Consider the following 18926-nt stretch of genomic DNA (forward strand, 5'->3'; position numbering starts at 1 on the left):
CAGATGTTCCATGTCCCTGCGTTCGGGCTTCCTATTGTTAGGAAACTGATCAAGTTTGTCACGCCCCGAGCCAAACGTCCGGGTCCGGCATGTGACACAGCCGCATACTCCCTAAAGCAGAGCCCTAGAGAATATGCAAGGCCTAAAAATATATCACAACCCCAATATTTGTAATCAATAATAATCTTAATTTATACCCGACAACAAAGTTGATCCAATTACCAAATTTGATCATCCAACCAGTACCAGTGATGCTCTATCTAATCATCCCCTCCACTTGTAATCTCAACCATAGCCATGTATTATGCAACCTGCACTATGAAAAGAGAAAGAGAAAAGGGTTGTAAGCTTTACAGCCTAGTAAGAATCCCTACACCTCTATACCAACGCAATAATAATATAAATTTAAAAATTATAGGAAATCGTTGCACACATCATGAAATCACAAATCAACTATCAATAATGCTCAAATAATCAGTATAAATATATACGCCATATATTAGTAGAAATCCAACCATTTGAGGGTGATATAGCATATGATATCTCATAAATCTTTATTAGTGTTTTTAATGCTTTTCATTCCATTTTTTTTAAACTTGATCCAGATCAATTATCTTTTCAACTTTGGGCTAAATTCCAGTCATGTTTCTAGCCTGTGACGGGGCAACCAGTAGTTTTCACATTTTTGACATGTGACGAAGCAACCAGTAGTTTCACATTTCTCAACTATGATGGGGCAATCAATATAACATGGTTAGTCTAGAACACTACATCCATTAGTCTGATTATATAAGTGCAAGTTATACTCATACATGTAATGTCCGGGCCCAATACAGACCGGGCCCAATACTGTAGGGCCCAGTTTGAGGGTATTGGGCCAGGGTGAAGGGTTAGCAGGCCCAGAAAGAATAGGAATGCCATCTTCCCCGATGGCTGAAAAGACAGGACCACCAGATGGCCAAAGAAGAGACCCCCACAAGCATGCACAACCAGAGCCCGCCACCTCCTCCTCCTCCTCGGCAGCTGAACCCTGAGCTGGCCTGAAGGGAGGGGCAGGTGGTGGCTCCCGAAGCCCTGAGCAAGGAGAGGGTGCCACCTCTCCTTGGGGTCAAATCACAAGCTTAGTTTTTATAGACCTAAGCCCTGCTAACCCTAATCTTGGATATACCCTCCTAAGCCTCTAACCCTCTGATATTCTGAACCAGAGAGCTAGATCCCGGAGCTGGAGGTGGAAGGTGCCCCGCAGCCCAAGGGAGGAAGGAGGGAACTTGCCGAGAAAGTATCACTGCCCGACTCCACTCAGCCAAGTCAAGGTAAGCACACTGCCAGTAGACTAAAGCGAGAGAAGAGGGGAGGAACCCCCTCGGTGGGGGTGTTCTCCTCTCTGTTCCATTCATGGAACAGAGGGGAGCACACCGGCACAAGGAGGAAGATCGGGCAAGAAGAAGAAAACAACAAAACCCTAGGCCGGACCCACGGGCCGCGGGCTGGACCCACGGGCCGCGGGCCGGACCAAGGAAACCCAAGCCCAGGTTCGGCTGCCACCCGGGCCGAGCCCAACCGGACTCGGCCTACGGGGTGACAGTCCCCAGCCGCTGCCGCCCTAGGGCAGAGGGGCAGCCAGGGGGGGCCGCCGGTTCTGGCCATGCCGGCGACCAATGCGGCCCCCAAGGCCGCCAGCCTCCGCCCCCGCCTCTCCGCCGGCGAGAGGTGGTGGCGAGACCCCCACAAGAAAAAAAGAAAAAGGGGGAAGAGGGAAACAGAAGAAGAAGAAAGACAAAAAAAAAAAAAAAAAAAAATACTTACCTCGGGCCACGGCCTTACCTAGCCGTGGTCGGAGCCGGTGAAGACCCCCGGAGGAGGTCCGGCCCCGACCTCGCCTCCCGGCCCTCCCCCTCTTCTCCGGCATCACTTCGGAGAAGGGAAGAAGGGGTCGGCCTCCCGCCGTCGTTGCCCGAGGGAGGAGAACCCTTTCGGCCGAAGGATCGAGGGGCGCAGCATCTCCCCGGTCAACTGCGAAGGAGGGAAGGCGGCCGAGAAGGGGCTTTGGCCGAAACAGGAGGGGACCGGAGGCGGAGGAGGCCGGGAAGGGCCTCGGCGGAAAGCGGGGGAGACGAAGAGACCGGAGGAAGGCCGAAGAAGGGAGAGGGGCGCGCGAAAGAGGCGGAAGCCTCTGGAACCCCCTGGAAAAGGCCCTTAACGGGTCTGCCTAGCGGGTCGGATCCGAGTCCGGATCCGACACCCGTTAGGCCTAAATCCTTTAATTCGATTTGGGTAAGTCCGATGAGGGATTGATTCCAGCCCAATCGAGTTAAACGGGTCAATTAAGCCTAATTGGTGTTGAGTCTGAACCCAATCAAGCCTGATTGAACCCGAATTAAGTAGATTGGGCTAAATCCAAACCCAATAGGAACTGAACCGGGCCCAATTGAATGAAATGGGTTAAATTAAACCCAATTGAGCTGGGCCTGAACCCCCATTTATGCAATAGTAATCCCAGCAGGCCCAATTAATTGTAAATCAGGCCCAGTCCAAGCTAATTAAATTGGCAGAGGGCCTAATTGGCTGAAAGAGGCTAGACTTAGTTTTAAATCAGGCCCAACCCTGTCATTAAAAAGCCCAATTAACCATATGGACCCAAGTGGCTTTAAATGAACACCAAAGGCTTCAAATTGGCTAAATTAAAATGGGCTAAGACCCTTGGTTGGGACCCAAGCAAGTCCATGATAAGATGAACCAAATTCTATAATAAATAGAGAATAATATGATTCCTATAATGTGGTTTTAGGAATCAACGATTTGCCACCAAGACTTTGGATAACGAATTTGCTGTAAGTAACCTGTCCTAATCCTGTTATGGATCATGTTATGTTATTAATGTTTCCTAAGCATTTATTTTAAGTATATATGTTTCTTGCATGATATGTTACAATGCATAAGTAACTTGCATGATTCCAGAAGCTATGGCTATGTATGCGACATGATGATACTGATATTTTAATCACGCATGTAAGTTTGTAAAGTCTTAGCTAGCCAAGAGGCACTGTAATGGCTCAAAGATGCTACTGATCGAATGCAACTGAGCTGGCCTTGCTAGTGGCCGAGAATAACTTCGCTGGCCTTGCTAGTGGCCGAGAATGACTAGCTGGCCCCGCCAGTGGCCGAATGGACTTCGCAGTAGCATCCGAGAGAATGGACCACGGCATGCCGGGGGCACGGTTTCATATGCATACTTTATGAAAATTTTTGTGATTTGCACTATTGCTTTGTTTAAATCACATACTTATTGTGCCATGATGATTATTAGATGAATATGCATGTCAGCTTCTCAAACCCTGATTTATATGTTTAGTCTACTGGTTGATCCGGTAGGATTATGCAGGATTACTTACTGAGCCGTGTAGCTCACATCTGTTTATGCTTCGTTTTCTTTCAGATCCTCATCAGTGATCGCCATCAGATATGTTTTTATTTTGTTACAGAGCTTCGTATTTTTGGAGAAGCTTATATACTTTTGTACATTTGAATAGCATAGAAGTTCTGTATTTTTTTGTTTAAAACCTGAAGGTTGTACTGCAAACTTTTAATATATATATATATATAAGTTTGAATCCTTTTGGCTACCTGTTACCCCTGTATAAGGTTGCGTGCTACTGTGGGCGATAGTCGGCAATAGCACGGCCGTGTCACGGATCCGGATCCGGGGCGTGACATCTAGTGGTATCAGAGCCTTAGGTTAAACAATAGAATAACCATAAAATGCCTAAGGAAAGGGGTAGTTAAGAATGTCACCGTCATAGAAAATGTTATAATATGCTAGTTTATCATAATCTCACTTTAAAAAAAAAAAAAAAATTTTGACTGCTAGGCGATCATTAGGAAGACATGGACGACGACCGGAGACCACCCTCCCCAGAGCCTAGCGAGCGGTCAGCTTCCCCGGATACTCCACGGTCTGCAGCAGGTCAAGCAGGCCTTGCCGGGGTATATCAGCTTATGGCACAAGTGCTGCAACAGCAACAGATGATGCAGCTGGCCGCTATGCCACCGGCAGGCACCTGCTATGAGAGGTTTCGCCGACTAAACCCTCCGACCTTTGAGGGTGGGCCTGACCCTATGGCAGCAGAAGCATGGATCCGGGAAATAGAGAAGATGTTCCGAGCTCTTCTTTTCCCCGATGAGGTGAAGGTCCGGCTGGCGACCTCTATGCTGACAGGAAACGCCGAATACTGGTGGACGGCCATGGAGACGGCTTATGCCGTTGACGGACTTACATGGAGGGACTTCAAGAGGTTGTTTTACAACCAATATTTTCCGGATTCAGTCAACCAGTCTAAGCAGAATGAATTCTTGGCGCTGACCCAGACCGACCGGATGTCTGTTCTGGAGTATGCCAATAAATTCAACGAGCTGGGACGATTTTGCCCCCAGTTCATGGAGGAGGAGAGAAGTAAGGTGAACCGGTTTGAACAGGGATTGAGGTACGGGATTCGATCCCGAATATCCTCCCATCTGTTCTCAAGCTACAAGGATGTACTGGACCGAGCCTTGAAGGTTGAGGCTGACCTGATACGGTCCGGGAGGGAGAGAGAAGACATGAAGAGGACCCGATCGTCGGGAGCTCAGAGTAGTGGATCCGGGGGCAGCAAGGGTTCGGAGCCCAAGAAGAAACAGAACAGAAGCTGCCCCACCTGCGGTAGGAACCATGGCGGACCCTGCTTAATGAAGACCGGAGCTTGTTTCTCTTGCGGGCAGATAGGACACATCGCCCGCGACTGCCCGAGTCGAAAGAAGGACGAGCCCAGACACACTGCACCAGAGGACCAGAGATCAAGGGGTAACCCTCGAGTTTTCGCACTGACTCGACAGGAAGCCAGTGCTAGCGATCAGGTGGTGACAGGTACACTTCTGGTCAACTCGGTTCCTGCCCTCATTCTATTTGATTCTGGTTCTACGCATTCTTTCGTGTCAGTTAGCTTTTCCAGATAATTACATAGCACATCTGAGAAATTAGTGGAACCATGGCATGTTGCTACACCCCTTCAGAAAACCACAATTGTTGACACTAAACATAGAGATTGCATAATTCAGATAGAGAAAAAAAAAAAAGAAGAGAGAATTAGAGACAAATCTTTTACAGCTTGACATGCAAGACTTTGATATTATCTTGGGCATGGACTAGGGTGGTATTTCGGATACCTGGGGAGCAAGAATTTTTCTTTCAGGGCGACATACCCCTTCAGGGAGCTCCCACATTGCACTTCATTTCCGCTTTGAAAGCTGGAAAGGCTCTGAAAAAGGGGTGTATGGCCTATCTGGCCTGTGTAAAGAATGCTCAGAAAGAGATCAAACTGGAAGATATTCCAGTAGTTAGAGAATATCCGGATGTTTTTCCGGAGGAATTACCGGGATTTCCCCTCAGACCGAGAGATCGAATTTGCTATCGACCTCGCACCAGGAGAGGGGCCAGTCTCCAAGGCTCCTGATTAAGCAAAGGCTTCAGGCTGCCCAAGACAGACAGAAAAGATGGGCTGACAGAGGAAGAAGGGCTTTGGAATTTTTGGAGGGAAACTTTGCCTACCTGAAAATGTTCTTTTCAAGGGTGTTGCCCGATTTGGGCGATACGGCAAAATGAGTCCTCGCTACATCGGTCCACTTGAGGTGTGACTAATTTCGAGGACGAAATTTATTTAAGGGGGGAAGGATGTAATGTCCGGGCCCAATACAGACCGGGCCCAATACTGTAGGGCCCAGTTTGAGGGTATTGGGCCAGGGTGAAGGGTTAGCAGGCCCAGAAAGAATAGGAATGCCATCTTCCCTGATGGCTGAAAAGACAGGACCACCAGATGGCCAAAGAAGAGACCCCCACAAGCATGCACAACCAGAGCCCGCCACCTCCTCCTCCTCCTCGGCAGCTGAACCCTGAGCTGGCCTGAAGGGAGGGGCAGGTGGTGGCTCCCGAAGCCCTGAGCAAGGAGAGGGTGCCACCTCTCCTTGGGGTCAAATCACAAGCTTAGTTTTTATAGACCTAAGCCCTGCTAACCCTAATCTTGGATATACCCACCTAAGCCTCTAACCCTCTGATATTCTGAACCAGAGAGCTAGATCCCGGAGCTGGAGGTGGAAGGTGCCCCGCAGCCCAAGGGAGGAAGGAGGGAACTTGCCGAGAAAGTGTCACTGCCCGACTCCACTCAGCCAAGTCAAGGTAAGCACACTGCCAGTAGACTAAAGCGAGAGAAGAGGGGAGGAACCCCCTCGGTGGGGGTGTTCTCCTCTCTGTTCCATTCATGGAACAGAGGGGAGCACACCGGCACAAGGAGGAAGATCGGGCAAGAAGAAGAAAACAACAAAATCCTAGGCCGGACCCACGGGCCGCGGGCTGGACCCACGGGCCGCGGGCCGGACCAAGGAAACCCAAGCCCAGGCCCGGCTGCCACCCGGGCCGAGCCCAACCGGACTCGGCCTACGGGGTGACAGTCCCCGGCCGCTGCCGCCCTAGGGCAGAGGGGCAGCCAGGGGGGGCCGCCGGTTCTGGCCAAGCCAGCGACCAATGCGGCCCCCAAGGCCGCCAGCCTCCGCCCCCGCCTCTCCGCCGGCGAGAGGTGGTGGCGAGACCCCCACAAGAAAAAAAGAAAAAGGGGGAAGAGGGAAACAGAAGAAGAAGAAAGACAAAAAAAAAAAAAATATTAAAATACTTACCTCGGGCCACGGCCTTACCTAGCCGTGGTCGGAGCCGGTGAAGACCCCCGGAGGAGGTCCGGCCCCGACCTCGCCTCCCGGCCCTCCCCCTCTTCTCCGGCATCACTTCGGAGAAGGGAAGAAGGGGTCGGCCTCCCGCCGTCGTTGCCCGAGGGAGGAGAACCCTTTCGGCCGAAGGATCGGGGGGCGCAGCATCTCCCCGGTCAACTGCGAAGGAGGGAAGGCGGCCGAGAAGGGGCTTCGGCCAGAACAGGAGGGGACCGGAGGCGGAGGAGGCCGGGAAGGGCCTCGGCGGAAAGCGGGGGAGACGAAGAGACCGGAGGAAGGCCGAAGAAGGGAGAGGGGCGCGCGAAAGAGGCGGAAGCCTCTGGAACCCCCTGGAAAAGGCCCTTAACGGGTCTGCCTAGCGGGTCGGATCCGAGTCCGGATCCGACACCCGTTAGGCCTAAATCCTTTAATTCGATTTGGGTAAGTCCGATGAGGGATTGATTCCAGCCCAATCGAGTTAAACGGGTCAATTAAGCCTAATTGGTGTTGAGTCTGAACCCAATCAAGCCTGATTGAACCCGAATTAAGTAGATTGGGCTAAATCCAAACCCAATAGGAACTGAACCGGGCCCAATTGAATGAAATGGGTTAAATTAAACCCAATTGAGCTGGGCCTGAACCCCCATTTATGCAATAGTAATCCCAGCAGGCCCAATTAATTGTAAATCAGGCCCAGTCCAAGTTAATTAAATTGGCAGAGGGCCTAATTGGCTGAAAGAGGCTGGACTTAGTTTTAAATCAGGCCCAACCCTGTCATTAAAAAGCTCAATTAACCATATGGACCCAAGTGGCTTTAAATGAACACCAAAGGCTTCAAATTGGCTAAATTAAAATGGGCTAAGACCCTTGGTTGGGACCCAAGCAAGTCCATGATAAGATGAACCAAATTCTATAATAAATAGAGAATAATATGATTCCTATAATGTGGTTTTAGGAATCAACGATTTGCCACCAAGACTTTGGATAACGAATTTGCTGTAAGTAACCTGTCCTAATCCTGTTATGGATCATGTTATGTTATTAATGTTTCCTAAGCATTTATTTTAAGTATATATGTTTCTTGCATGATATGTTACAATGCATAAGTAACTTGCATGATTCCAGAAGCTATGGCTATGTATGCGACATGATGATACTGATATTTTAATCATGCATGTAAGTTTGTAAAGTCTTAGCTAGCCAAGAGGCACTGTAATGGCTCAAAGATGCTACTGATCGAATGCAACTGAGCTGGCCTTGCTAGTGGCCGAGAATAACTTCGCTGGCCTTGCTAGTGGCCGAGAATGACTAGCTGGCCCCGCCAGTGGCCGAATGGACTTCGCAGTAGCATCCGAGAGAATGGACCACGGCATGCCGGGGGCACGGTTTCATATGCATACTTTATGAAAATTTTTGTGATTTGCACTATTGCTTTGTTTAAATTACATACTTATTGTGCCATGATGATTATTAGATGAATATGCATGTCAGCTTCTCAAACCCTGATTTATATGTTTAGTCTACTGGTTGATCCGGTAGGATTATGCAGGATTACTTACTGAGCCGTGTAGCTCACATCTGTTTATGCTTCGTTTTCTTTCAGATCCTCATCAGTGATCGCCATCAGATATGTTTTTATTTTGTTACAGAGCTTCGTATTTTTGGAGAAGCTTATATACTTTTGTACATTTGAATAGCATAGAAGTTCTGTATTTTTTTGTTTAAAACCTGAAGGTTGTACTGCAAACTTTTAATATATATATATATATAAGTTTGAATCCTTTTGGCTACCTGTTACCCCTGTATAAGGCTGCGTGCTACTGTGGGCGATAGTCGGCAATAGCACGGCCGTGTCACGGATCCGGATCCGGGGCGTGACAATACATGCACCCATCATAATATTCATCAGAAGCAAACATAATCAAAATATGAATTAATACCAAAACCATCATAAAACCATTCATGCTTCTTACTTATATGGATGGATCATTAACATATCATACATATAGGTACAAAAATATCTATATCATACAAGTCGGTGTAAATAGATTCTTATCTTTTTGCTGACAACCCAGATAGAGTACCACGATCTACGAACCGATGTGCAGAGAACCCTGCTCAATGTCCTCTTCCCTAAAAGATTGTTCTCCTACATAACCAAATCAACATCAAAAATTATCCAACCCTCTATTGACTACTCAAGGGTCCACCATTATATAAAAATATAGGACTGCCCTTTGAGCCCCATTAACCAAATTTTTTTCGGATCAAGCTAGAGAGAGAAACAATTTAGATAGAAAATAAAGTCCTATAGAGAGAGAAAGTCCAATGGAGAGAAAAAATTTCATAGAGAGACAAAGTCCAGTATAGAGAGAAACTAAGAAACAAGAGAGAGGAGAGAGAACGAGAAGAGAAAAAGAAGAGAGAGGGCTCTCTTCTTCTCCAAAATAGGGAGAGAGTTGTCTCTCCCTTTCCTCATCAAATCAGAGGGACGACAGCCATGGTGGCCAGCCCCACGACGGTAGTCACGGGCGACCTGTTGGCCTCTACCTCGCCGGCGATGGTGGCCGGTCAGCACAAGAGAGAAGGAAGAAAAATAAAAAAAAGCAAGGGGTGATCAGCTCGGCATGGTTCAAGGCCGATTTTCTAGACCGACGGCCGCACAGCCTTAACTATCCTAGGAAGTATTAAAGTTTGGCCCGAACTGGCAGCCGATGGTGGTGAATGCGGGAGGAAGAGATGTCGAAATAGGGCACCCCTATTTCAGATTGAATCTCGGTAATTGGCTCAAACCTAAGCAAGAACAGTTATAAATCTACAAAAATAAGGAGGAGGCGAAGAGCTCTCACCTTGTTCTGGTGAAGCTTCCGGCGAGGTTTCTTACAAAGATTCAAGGAAGCTCGAAGAAGAATAGCTTGAATCACGACGATTCTCGACAGTTTGGGTAGAGAAAATCAAAGAAGGGGAAGGAGAATTATATATACAAGATTTCCGAGTTCGATTCAAACTTGGACTGCCCTCGAAAAACTTTCTTCTCCGCCGAAATCAGAAAGGAAAAAGATTTGCAGCCGAGGTCTTCCCCGTTTCCCCCACGTGCGGAGCATGGGTCAGGTTTGGGTCGGCCAACGAGCCCAAAAGAAAATCTTTTTTTATTTTTGTTTTTTTGTGTCTTCGGCCAAATTTGACTAGGCCGATCGAATGGACCAGGCCCAATTCACTTTAAGGGTCGGGTTTTACATTCTCCCCTCTTAAAATAATTTCATCCTCAAAATTAATGCACTAGCCTCAAACTTTGAAGTATGGAACCATCGTATCATCCTCGAGCTCCTAAACAATCTCTCTCTCAGAAAACCCGCTCACAAGATATTGACATATAAAATTTCTGACATCTCAAAACTTGATCTTTTTCATCTACAACACATAACAGGTTCTTTTGATCTCCTTAAAAAAAAATAAAAAAAAATAAAAAAAAAAGGCAAACCTCCCAACACATCACAAGCTTGTCTTCTTGATTGATGCAGAAAGTGGTTCCAAGACCATCCCCTCGACTGCGGGTGCATCCTCAGGCGGAAGTTCCAAGAAGTCAGGCCGTTCTGTGATGATCTCCATCCTCTTTCTCGCTGCGTGCGTCTCACTCGCCAGCTTCTAGGTCTGCTGCATGGTGTAGATGGTGTTTTGCTGCTTATCCGATTCTGTCACACCCTTCTGTGTGCTCTTCTGTTCTTTCTCCTAACCTTGGTTTTGTATGCACACTCATGAGGATACTTTGTACAAGCTCGTCGGATGTTTTGAATGCATGCTTTTTGATTTTGATTTGCTCATGAACATTTCTTTGTCGTTAATCCAATAGCGGTGCAATCCTCTCTGATAGTTGGGGGAAAAAAAGATGAAACTGAACGCAATGGTAGAGATTTCTTAACTAACCCAAGGGCTATGCAGACTTGCAATTAGATAAGATCAGAACTCAAAATGTAAGAGAGACATCGACTGTAAAAAATAAAGACTAGAGAACATTCACATGATGGACATCCATAAACATTTCCCAATCATTGTTGCAGTTACTACAGCCAAGCTTGTGCTTAGTAGCCTGCCTGGACCAGCAGTTGTTAGGTAGGGCAGCATGAGTACAAAACTCCAATTCATTGTTTCTAATGACTGGTCTTTCCTTTGTGAACTCCAATTCATTGCGGGTTTTTGGTGGAATCTGGGCAAGGGTCAAAAATCTACCTGCTCTGGAGTAATTCTGACCTCATCTTGGACCAAATGGTTGGCAACCTTTTAACAGATTTTTCTGCTAGAGGTGCTGATGACAAAGAGGATGAAATCTTCTTTTTCAAGCAGTTAGGTGGGCTGACGGTTCCATTGCACCAATCTTCTTTCTGTACCTTAGATGAAGGGCAACTGGATTCAGATGTTCCATGTCCCTGCGTTTGGGCTTCCTGACGTTAGGAATCCGATCAAATTTGTCTGGTTCCTTGCTGATAATTTTGAGCTCTAAACTGGTTGTAGCATCTAAGGAGGCAGAGCTGCACCTTAGAGAACTATGATGATTGTTGAGTCCATAGCTTGAACGGTTTGGGAAATTTGAGATGCTTCCCCAAGCTCAGAGCCCACCTCAGAGCGTAACAGATACTACATACGTATATAGCAAACCATACAAGCATGCAAAGCCACAGATCATATCAAAGTAATAATAATTTCTAAAAAATTATTTAATTAAGAACTTATTCAAATGGTTCTTACAATAGTTCCAAAGTGACCTAAATCAATATTTACTAATATCAATCAAATAAAATATTCTAACTAGTCTAACTAAAACTCCACTAATTAAAAGTATCTTCAAAAGAACTAGCACACTCCCCAAGTCCTGAGCAATTATACATCCAGATTTGAAAAATAGAGAAAACATAATAACGAGCTATACTAGCCTATTATAGTAAGTAACATAATATTCCAAAGTGGGGTCAAAGTATGCCAAATAATTAGTTAAAAGCATAAAATATGGAGTAAAAAATAAATCATTTTTCGAATAATGCATATTTCTTTTTAAAGTATACTACAGCTTTCACAAGAAATACCAAAAATCAGAAATAAGAAATTATACTATGGCCAAGTAACCTAGTGACATGGGTCAAAATTCACAAATTGCCAAAAATCATTATTATTAACCACTGGTGGCACGGTGTCCCAAATACCATTATTTTTATCACCGGTGGTATAGCGTCAAAACCAATTTCTCACAAATTACAAGTTGATAGGGCCAATGAATAATCTCCATTGGTAGGGTCAGATCATAACCGTGCTGAGAATGAATACTTATAAAACAGATTTTTCATATATTACCTAGTCACAATTTTCAAATTTTATAACATAGTACATAAAATATTTTAAAATAATCATAACATTATCATGCTTGACCTGTTTAACTAAGTATAAAACAGATATCATAATCATAATTAGTTAAATCAAATAATTATTATTTTATGAAAAATTGGAAAAATATAGTTTGAAACATTACTTACCTCTTCTCACTTCAACAATCTCACTTCAATTAGATAGGCCAGGTGCACCTATGTTAATATAATTAAAACATTATAAATTTTATCATCATTCAGAAGTCAAGCGAAGTCAAAATTAAGCACTACAGATGATGGTGCTCGACTGCCTAGGTCACTCCAAACAAGAAGAATTTAACTGGTCAATAAAGATCAAAAGTGACCAAATTTTAAAAGATCTAACTAGGGCTGAATCAATGGATCAGTCTACCGTTTGGGTATTGAAACGATACAAGGTCACCTAACAGGATCAGTCTAATAGGATCAACTTGAATTTGAGCAACAAGTAAAGCAAGGTTGACATTAGGATCCCCGAGCCTGTCTAGAGAGAGAAATAGAGAGAGGAGATAAAATCTCAGCTCGGGTCTAGATTTGGTCTGATCCTGATCTTGGGCTCAATTTGTGTGGTCCAAATCGACCATCAGGGGAGGTCTAAGGATGAACACAGCCCAAAATGGATGAATAGGGGTTCTTCATCCTGCTGAACTAAGAAAACTAGGAGGAAGGGGCAAGAGAAGGAAGAGAGAAATTCCGGCGGCGGCCGAGCCTAGGTAGTCGACGGTCGTCTACCGACAACAAGGGCAGCTGGCGGCGGCTGTGACGGTTGGTGAGAAGGGAAACCGAGAACGTTCTCAGTTTAGTACGAAACAAAGAAATGATAAAGGGCTTGGTTGGCTTCGACCGAAGGAGCAAAGGAAAGGGGGCTTACTGGCAGGTGGCGGAGATGGACGATCTCGGCCACGTACTGCTCAACCGGTGGCGACTGGTGGCGGCGGCACTCAAAACAGGGAGGAGTCTTGGAATAGAAGAAACAGAGCACTTGGATAAAATAGAGGAAGAAAGGGGGCTTCGGGCGGTGGTGTTCGGCCGAGGTGGGACGCCGGCCATTAGAAAAGGAGAAGGAAGCAGAGGAGGGAAGGGAAGGTTCAGCAGAGCTCAAAGGTGGATCAATCACATAGGTAAGTAGAGATTTACATAGAAGGTTTTTGAAGAGATAAGCTCAGGGGCCGTCGCTCCGCCATAATTCTCGCAGCAGATAGACTTGATCGAAGTGGAGGCTAGGCTTATCCTAGCCTCCGGCAATGACCGCGGTGGAGGAGGACTCTTCCTCCTCTACGTGGTTGAACAGGGCTCTGCCATGTTCTGAATGAGAAGAGGGCCTTAGGGCCCTCTCTTTGCGTCGGGCCGGGCCAATGGTTGGCCCGGTGAGGCTGGGCCTCACCCTTCAATTTCTCTCTGTTCAATGCTTCTGTTTTGTTTCTGTTCTCTTCCTCCTCTGCCAATGTAACTGGGGACCTGATCACCTTCTTTTTCGTATTTTCTTTACCCGTACTAAAAAAGGCCGGGTGGCTACTTTCTTAGCTTCCCTTCTCATATAAAAAAAAAGGGCACGAAACTCCAATCAGAACGTATTGGCAGTTTAATAATGTAGCAAGCCATGTTTGGAATACAGATAAGGTAAGAAAAGTGAATCAAAGAGTGCTTCACAATCCGCACTTAACTATCAACTGTGCTGGGGCGTCTAAGATGGTTAAAGTCATCGCTTCAATTGTGTCTGATGCCCAACAATTTAGCAAACGATTCGAGCTCTTATTAAAAGAGTATTGAACAATATACTCCTGGTCTTAGACGTTCGGAGCCTTAAAAAATTTAGCATGTACTCTGAAGTGATCCGTCCTTTACCGAGTATCCATGGAAACAGAGCATTGGAGAAGGTTTGTAGACAAGACAGAAAGGGCCACCTTCTGGCAGAGCAAATAAGTAGGGAATAAAACTGGTAACGATTAATGAGAGCCCTAAAAGCCCACAAGCAAAGCTAGAAAGGCTCAACTCAATGCATATCCACGAGACAACTGCTTGCATATTGCGACATTACAGTAAGTGTAATAACCTAGAATCTTATCCAAAAAAGCTAATAAAAAAATATTATTTGAGTTTTTTGATCTTATATAAGTACTCAAAAACTATCCAGCGAATAACCGATGTGGGACTGAACACATCCGTGCGGATCCTCACATACTTTTTCTGGTTAAGCCCTAACGTCCTCGTCAGGCTAAGGGTCTAAACCTATTCAAATCTAATCATAAGTACTACGATCGCCCTAGTCAGCCTCAGTAAGCCCGTGTTGCAGTGTCCCTTAGTCAACAAGGGCCACAAGCCGGGTCCACTCTGATACTATTTTGTAACAACCTAAGAACTCACCCAAAAAATCTAGCCAGAAAATAGTATTTGAATTCCTTGATCATGTATAAGTATTTAAAATCTATCCAGCAAATAACTGATGTGAGATTAAACGCACACCCATATGGGACCTTATAGTAAGCATAAAGTTGCTATCAGTATACCAGAAATCTTGGTCATAATGACCCCCTAAGTAGAGCAATTTACTAGGTGCAAGGATAGTTCAGGGAACAAGGCAATTGTACCATGCTAATGCTAGTCAACTAAGTGTCAAACTTGACTAACCTCCAACATTGACACGAGCGAGAACAATTTAAGATAGTGGAATGATGCAGAGTGACCAAAATTGAGAAAAAATTTATGTAGCCAACCCCAACAATGTTGGGACTAAGATTGTAAACACTTCAGATTTTATCAAAAAAAAAGCTAGTCAGAAAATATTATTTTGATTTTTTAATTCTGTATAAATTTTCAAAATCTATCTATAGTGCATAATCGATGTAAGACTAAATATAAGTCCACATGGATACTCAATTGAGTTGAATGATACAAAAAGTACGACTTAACTTAGTTGGAGGAATATTTTAGTCATTATATAGTGTATGGTGTGTATATTAGTCATTCTATATATATATATATATATATATATATATATATAAGCGCGTGTATAATTTGTGGTAAAAGACTAGCATAATGTTGTATATTTTTTAGGAAGTGGGGGCAAGGAGGTCGGTGGCGTTGCAATGATGCAAGAACGAAGAAATTTAACTTTGAAGTCCGCTTCTGATCCTAAACTAGAAAGAACTAGCCTGGCCCATGCATGCATTTAGTAAGCAGTAGGGGTGAGATGGTGGCCAACCCTCCAATTAACATATCTATTTTGCATCGCCTACCTCTACGATATTCCACAACTAGTACGAGATAGGTTCCACAAGGAGCCGTTAGAAGGACGAGTTAGGCCACCCAATCTAAAGCCCGAGAACACCTTCCCCGAACCTCCTTATAAAACCCCCCACCTCCCTCTCCCTCACCAGCACACCAGCAGGGCCAAGACACTCTTCAACCGCTCCCAAAACATCTCCGGCGATCACCCACTCCACCTCTCGATACCCGAGATGGCTCGAAGGGTGATGGAGATTGGCCTGGCACTGGCGCTGGTGTCGATGCTCTTGGCCCATGCCTCAGCTCAATCAGGCTGCACCACGGTGATCCTGAGCCTTGCACCTTGCCTGAACTACATCACTGGCAACTCTTCGACCCCATCCTCCTCATGCTGCTCTCAGCTAGCCAGCGTCGTGCAGTCTCAGCCTCGGTGCCTCTGCACACTGCTTAATGGTGGTGCATCGTCGCTGGGCATCACCATCAATCAGACCCGGGCCCTGGCCCTCCCTGGGGCCTGCAAGGTCAAAACACCACCTGTTAGCCAATGCAACGGTAGGTTCTTGTCCAAAATTCAACATGTATTTAGAAATATTGGCTGAAGTATTGATGGTCGTGGGCTTGTTTGCAGCTGTGGCCGGTGGACCGGCAGCTTCACCAGCGGAATCTCCTGAAGCACCAAGCACTCCGGCAACTCCAACCACCCCATCAACCCCGGCGCCAAAGCCTTCTCCAAAGACCCCATCGGTTCCAAGCAGCACTCCTGCAACTCCAACCACCCCGGCAAACCCTTCTCCAGAGACCCCATCGGTTCCAAGCGGCACTCCTGCAGCTCCAACCAGCCCATCAACCCCGGCAAACCCTTCTCCAGAGACCCCATCGGTTCCGAGCGGCACTCCTGCAGCTCCAACCACCCCATCAACCCCGGCAAACCCTTCTCCAGAGACCCCATCGTTTCCAAGCAGCACTCCTGCCACCACATCGACACCATCAGTTCCAAGTGGTCCTTCAGGTGCAATAATTTTGAGGATCTGTTTAGAAATTTTTGTAAGAATCAGATCTGTTGACCCATCTAGTTTGCATTTTCTAAGAGCTTGTCCAAATCCAGCTCAGTCCTAGGCTTTGGGCTGCAAGAGGATGGAAAGATCTATAGAGATCTTTTTTTTTTCTTTCCACAAGATTCTAGCTGTATGGTATTTGGTTCATATACGACCATGCTTAAATTGACCGCTTAAATCATGAATCCTACAAGATTTTTAGCCTGATCCTGTAGAAATATCCAAACAGACTCTTAGTGTTATTTTGAACTTCATTTTTTGGCTCTCAGATACATTTAACCTCTTAAATGACCTAGATTACTTTTTCAATGTCAATAATGGGCAAGTTTAATAATCGTAAAAAACGGGCAGGGAAAAGATGCTAAAGCCTAGCTCAAGCCAGGATGAAATATCCATCACATGAACTGAGCTTTTCAACAGGGAGGGGAGGGACATTTTATGGTGGTTTTCAGCGTATTAACAAATTTGTTTACTTGATTGATGCAGAAAGTGGATCGAAGACTGTCCCCTCGACTACTGGTGAATCCTCACATGGAAGTTCCAACAAATCAAGCCGCTCTCTAGTGATCTCCATCCTCTTCCTTGCTGCGGGTGTCTCACTCTTTAGCCTCTAAGTCCACTTGGTAGTCTGGATTGTCTGTGATCCTGTATTTAAGTTTGTCATACTGTGTACCAGCTTCTTGGATGATGCGAATGAATTCTTATTGGTTTTGAGCGTAAATATGCAATCCTTTGTCTAGTTGATCCGATGGCCACTCATTCCTCTCCGATGGTTGAAAGCGCGCTAATGACGAAAATAAATACAAATTAAGGCAGCGATTCCTTAACTGGGAGAAGAAATCGATCATAAAACGAAGTCTCAAAACCTCTTAATAATTTGAAAAAAAAATAAATAATACTTATGTCACAATTTTACCTTTATGTATTAAGACAAATTATGGTATCAATTATAACATAAGCAATATCTTTGTGCTTAAGCAGTACCTTTATGCTTAAGACTTTTATTTAAACAACATTTACTAACAACCATATGTGCACAAATATAAATATGATATTCCAACATAAAAATAATTCAAATATACTTTATAGCATCTAAATAATGTTTAACAAAATAATGCTCGCACTAACCAACTACTTCAAAAGCTTCTAATAGACCCATATTTTCCACATGTTTATCCCAATAAATTTTAAATAGCTTTGAAATGTAATTAACAATCATACGCCCTGCGATAAAATTTCTTAACTAAACAGCATAAGTTGCAACTCTGTAACATGCTATAAACTTTGCATGCATAGTAGAAGATACCACAAGAGTCTGTTTTAAACTTTTTCAAGAAATAGCTACTTCAACCATCATAAAAATATAACCAAAAGTGGATTTCATATCATCCATGTAACCAGCAAAAATCATAATATCCGGTTACCTCAAAATGATCAGACCTTCTATATGTCAGCATAAATTTTTTGGTTTTCTATAAATACCTCATAACCTTTCGACAGAATGAAATATGACCTTTTCATGGAAAACAGGAATATGAACAATAACCTATCTTTTCTCCAATGTTATATCTCCAATATGAGAACATTTGCAATCGTCTATATCAGGCTCTAGAACCTAGCATGGATAGACTCGATAATTTTTATGCCTCCATCATGATAGTAGCATCAGCATTCTTTAGAATTACCTCAATAGCCAATGTATAACAATAAGTGGATCTAGGTCCTGACTTATTCTCTAATGGATTATAAATTTTGACCTCTACAAGGCAGTCCCAAATATGAAAGTGATTAATACTAGGCTTCCTTCTAACCCGCAACTCAAAAGGAGTTTTGGAAACCCGATTCAAAATATAGATGGTGGTCTATAAGACCTTACCCTAAGAGTGCTATGACGTCTCTCAGCTATACTTTTTGCTTAGGGGTTTCAAGCATAGTATATTGGGCAACTATCCCATACTCCTGCAAGTACTTGGCAAAGGTTCCCATTTGTTGGCTAAATTTATCATGTCGACCATAATATTCACCACCTTGATCAAATCTCACCATCTTAAATATCTTCCCACGTTGCTTTTCAACCTCAATTTTAAAGATTTTAAACTTATCAAGTACTTTTGATTTTTTCTTAAGAAGGTGGACATACCTATAGCAAGAAAAGTTATCAATAAAAGTAATAAAATACCTACTGACATAAATAGCATGATCTAGGGGTCCACTGATATCTGTATGAATGAGTTCTAAAAATTCATTGCTATGTGTGGACTCCTCTCTATTAGTTTTGGTAAATTTGCCCCTAAGACAGTCAATACAAGTGTGAAAATCACTAAAGTTAGGCAAAGGCAAAATTTCATCATTAACTAAAGTCAAGCAAAGATAGAATTTCATCATTAATTAACCTTTGAATCCCTTTTTAGAAATGCGACGCAATCGCTTATGCCATAACCTTGAGGATTCATCCTTAGCCAATCACTTTTAGAGACAATACCATCTACATGCATAGAAGAGAACTCATTTCTAGAGACAATGTTAA

At 44.5% G+C, this 18926-nt stretch overlaps 2 protein-coding genes across 2 annotated transcripts; both read left to right on the forward strand.

Annotated features, from left to right (window-relative positions):
* The first annotated feature begins 3885 nt into the window (after positions 1 to 3885).
* On the forward strand, positions 3886 to 4976 carry LOC120110690. Its single transcript, XM_039126282.1, has 2 exons — positions 3886 to 4481; positions 4973 to 4976. The coding sequence occupies exons 1-2, from the start codon at positions 3886 to 3888 to the stop codon at positions 4974 to 4976; spliced, it is 600 nt and encodes a 199-aa protein (XP_038982210.1).
* A 10507-nt stretch (positions 4977 to 15483) lies between these two features.
* Positions 15484 to 17120, forward strand: LOC120110611 (sialidase-like). Its single transcript, XM_039126109.1, has 3 exons — positions 15484 to 15896; positions 15973 to 16353; positions 16886 to 17120. The coding sequence occupies exons 1-3, from the start codon at positions 15578 to 15580 to the stop codon at positions 17011 to 17013; spliced, it is 828 nt and encodes a 275-aa protein (XP_038982037.1). The 5' UTR covers positions 15484 to 15577; the 3' UTR covers positions 17014 to 17120.
* Positions 17121 to 18926: the final 1806 nt, after the last annotated feature.

The sequence above is a fragment of the Phoenix dactylifera genome, chromosome 4, assembly GCF_009389715.1.
Source record: "Phoenix dactylifera cultivar Barhee BC4 chromosome 4, palm_55x_up_171113_PBpolish2nd_filt_p, whole genome shotgun sequence".
Lineage (NCBI taxonomy): Eukaryota > Viridiplantae > Streptophyta > Magnoliopsida > Arecales > Arecaceae > Phoenix > Phoenix dactylifera.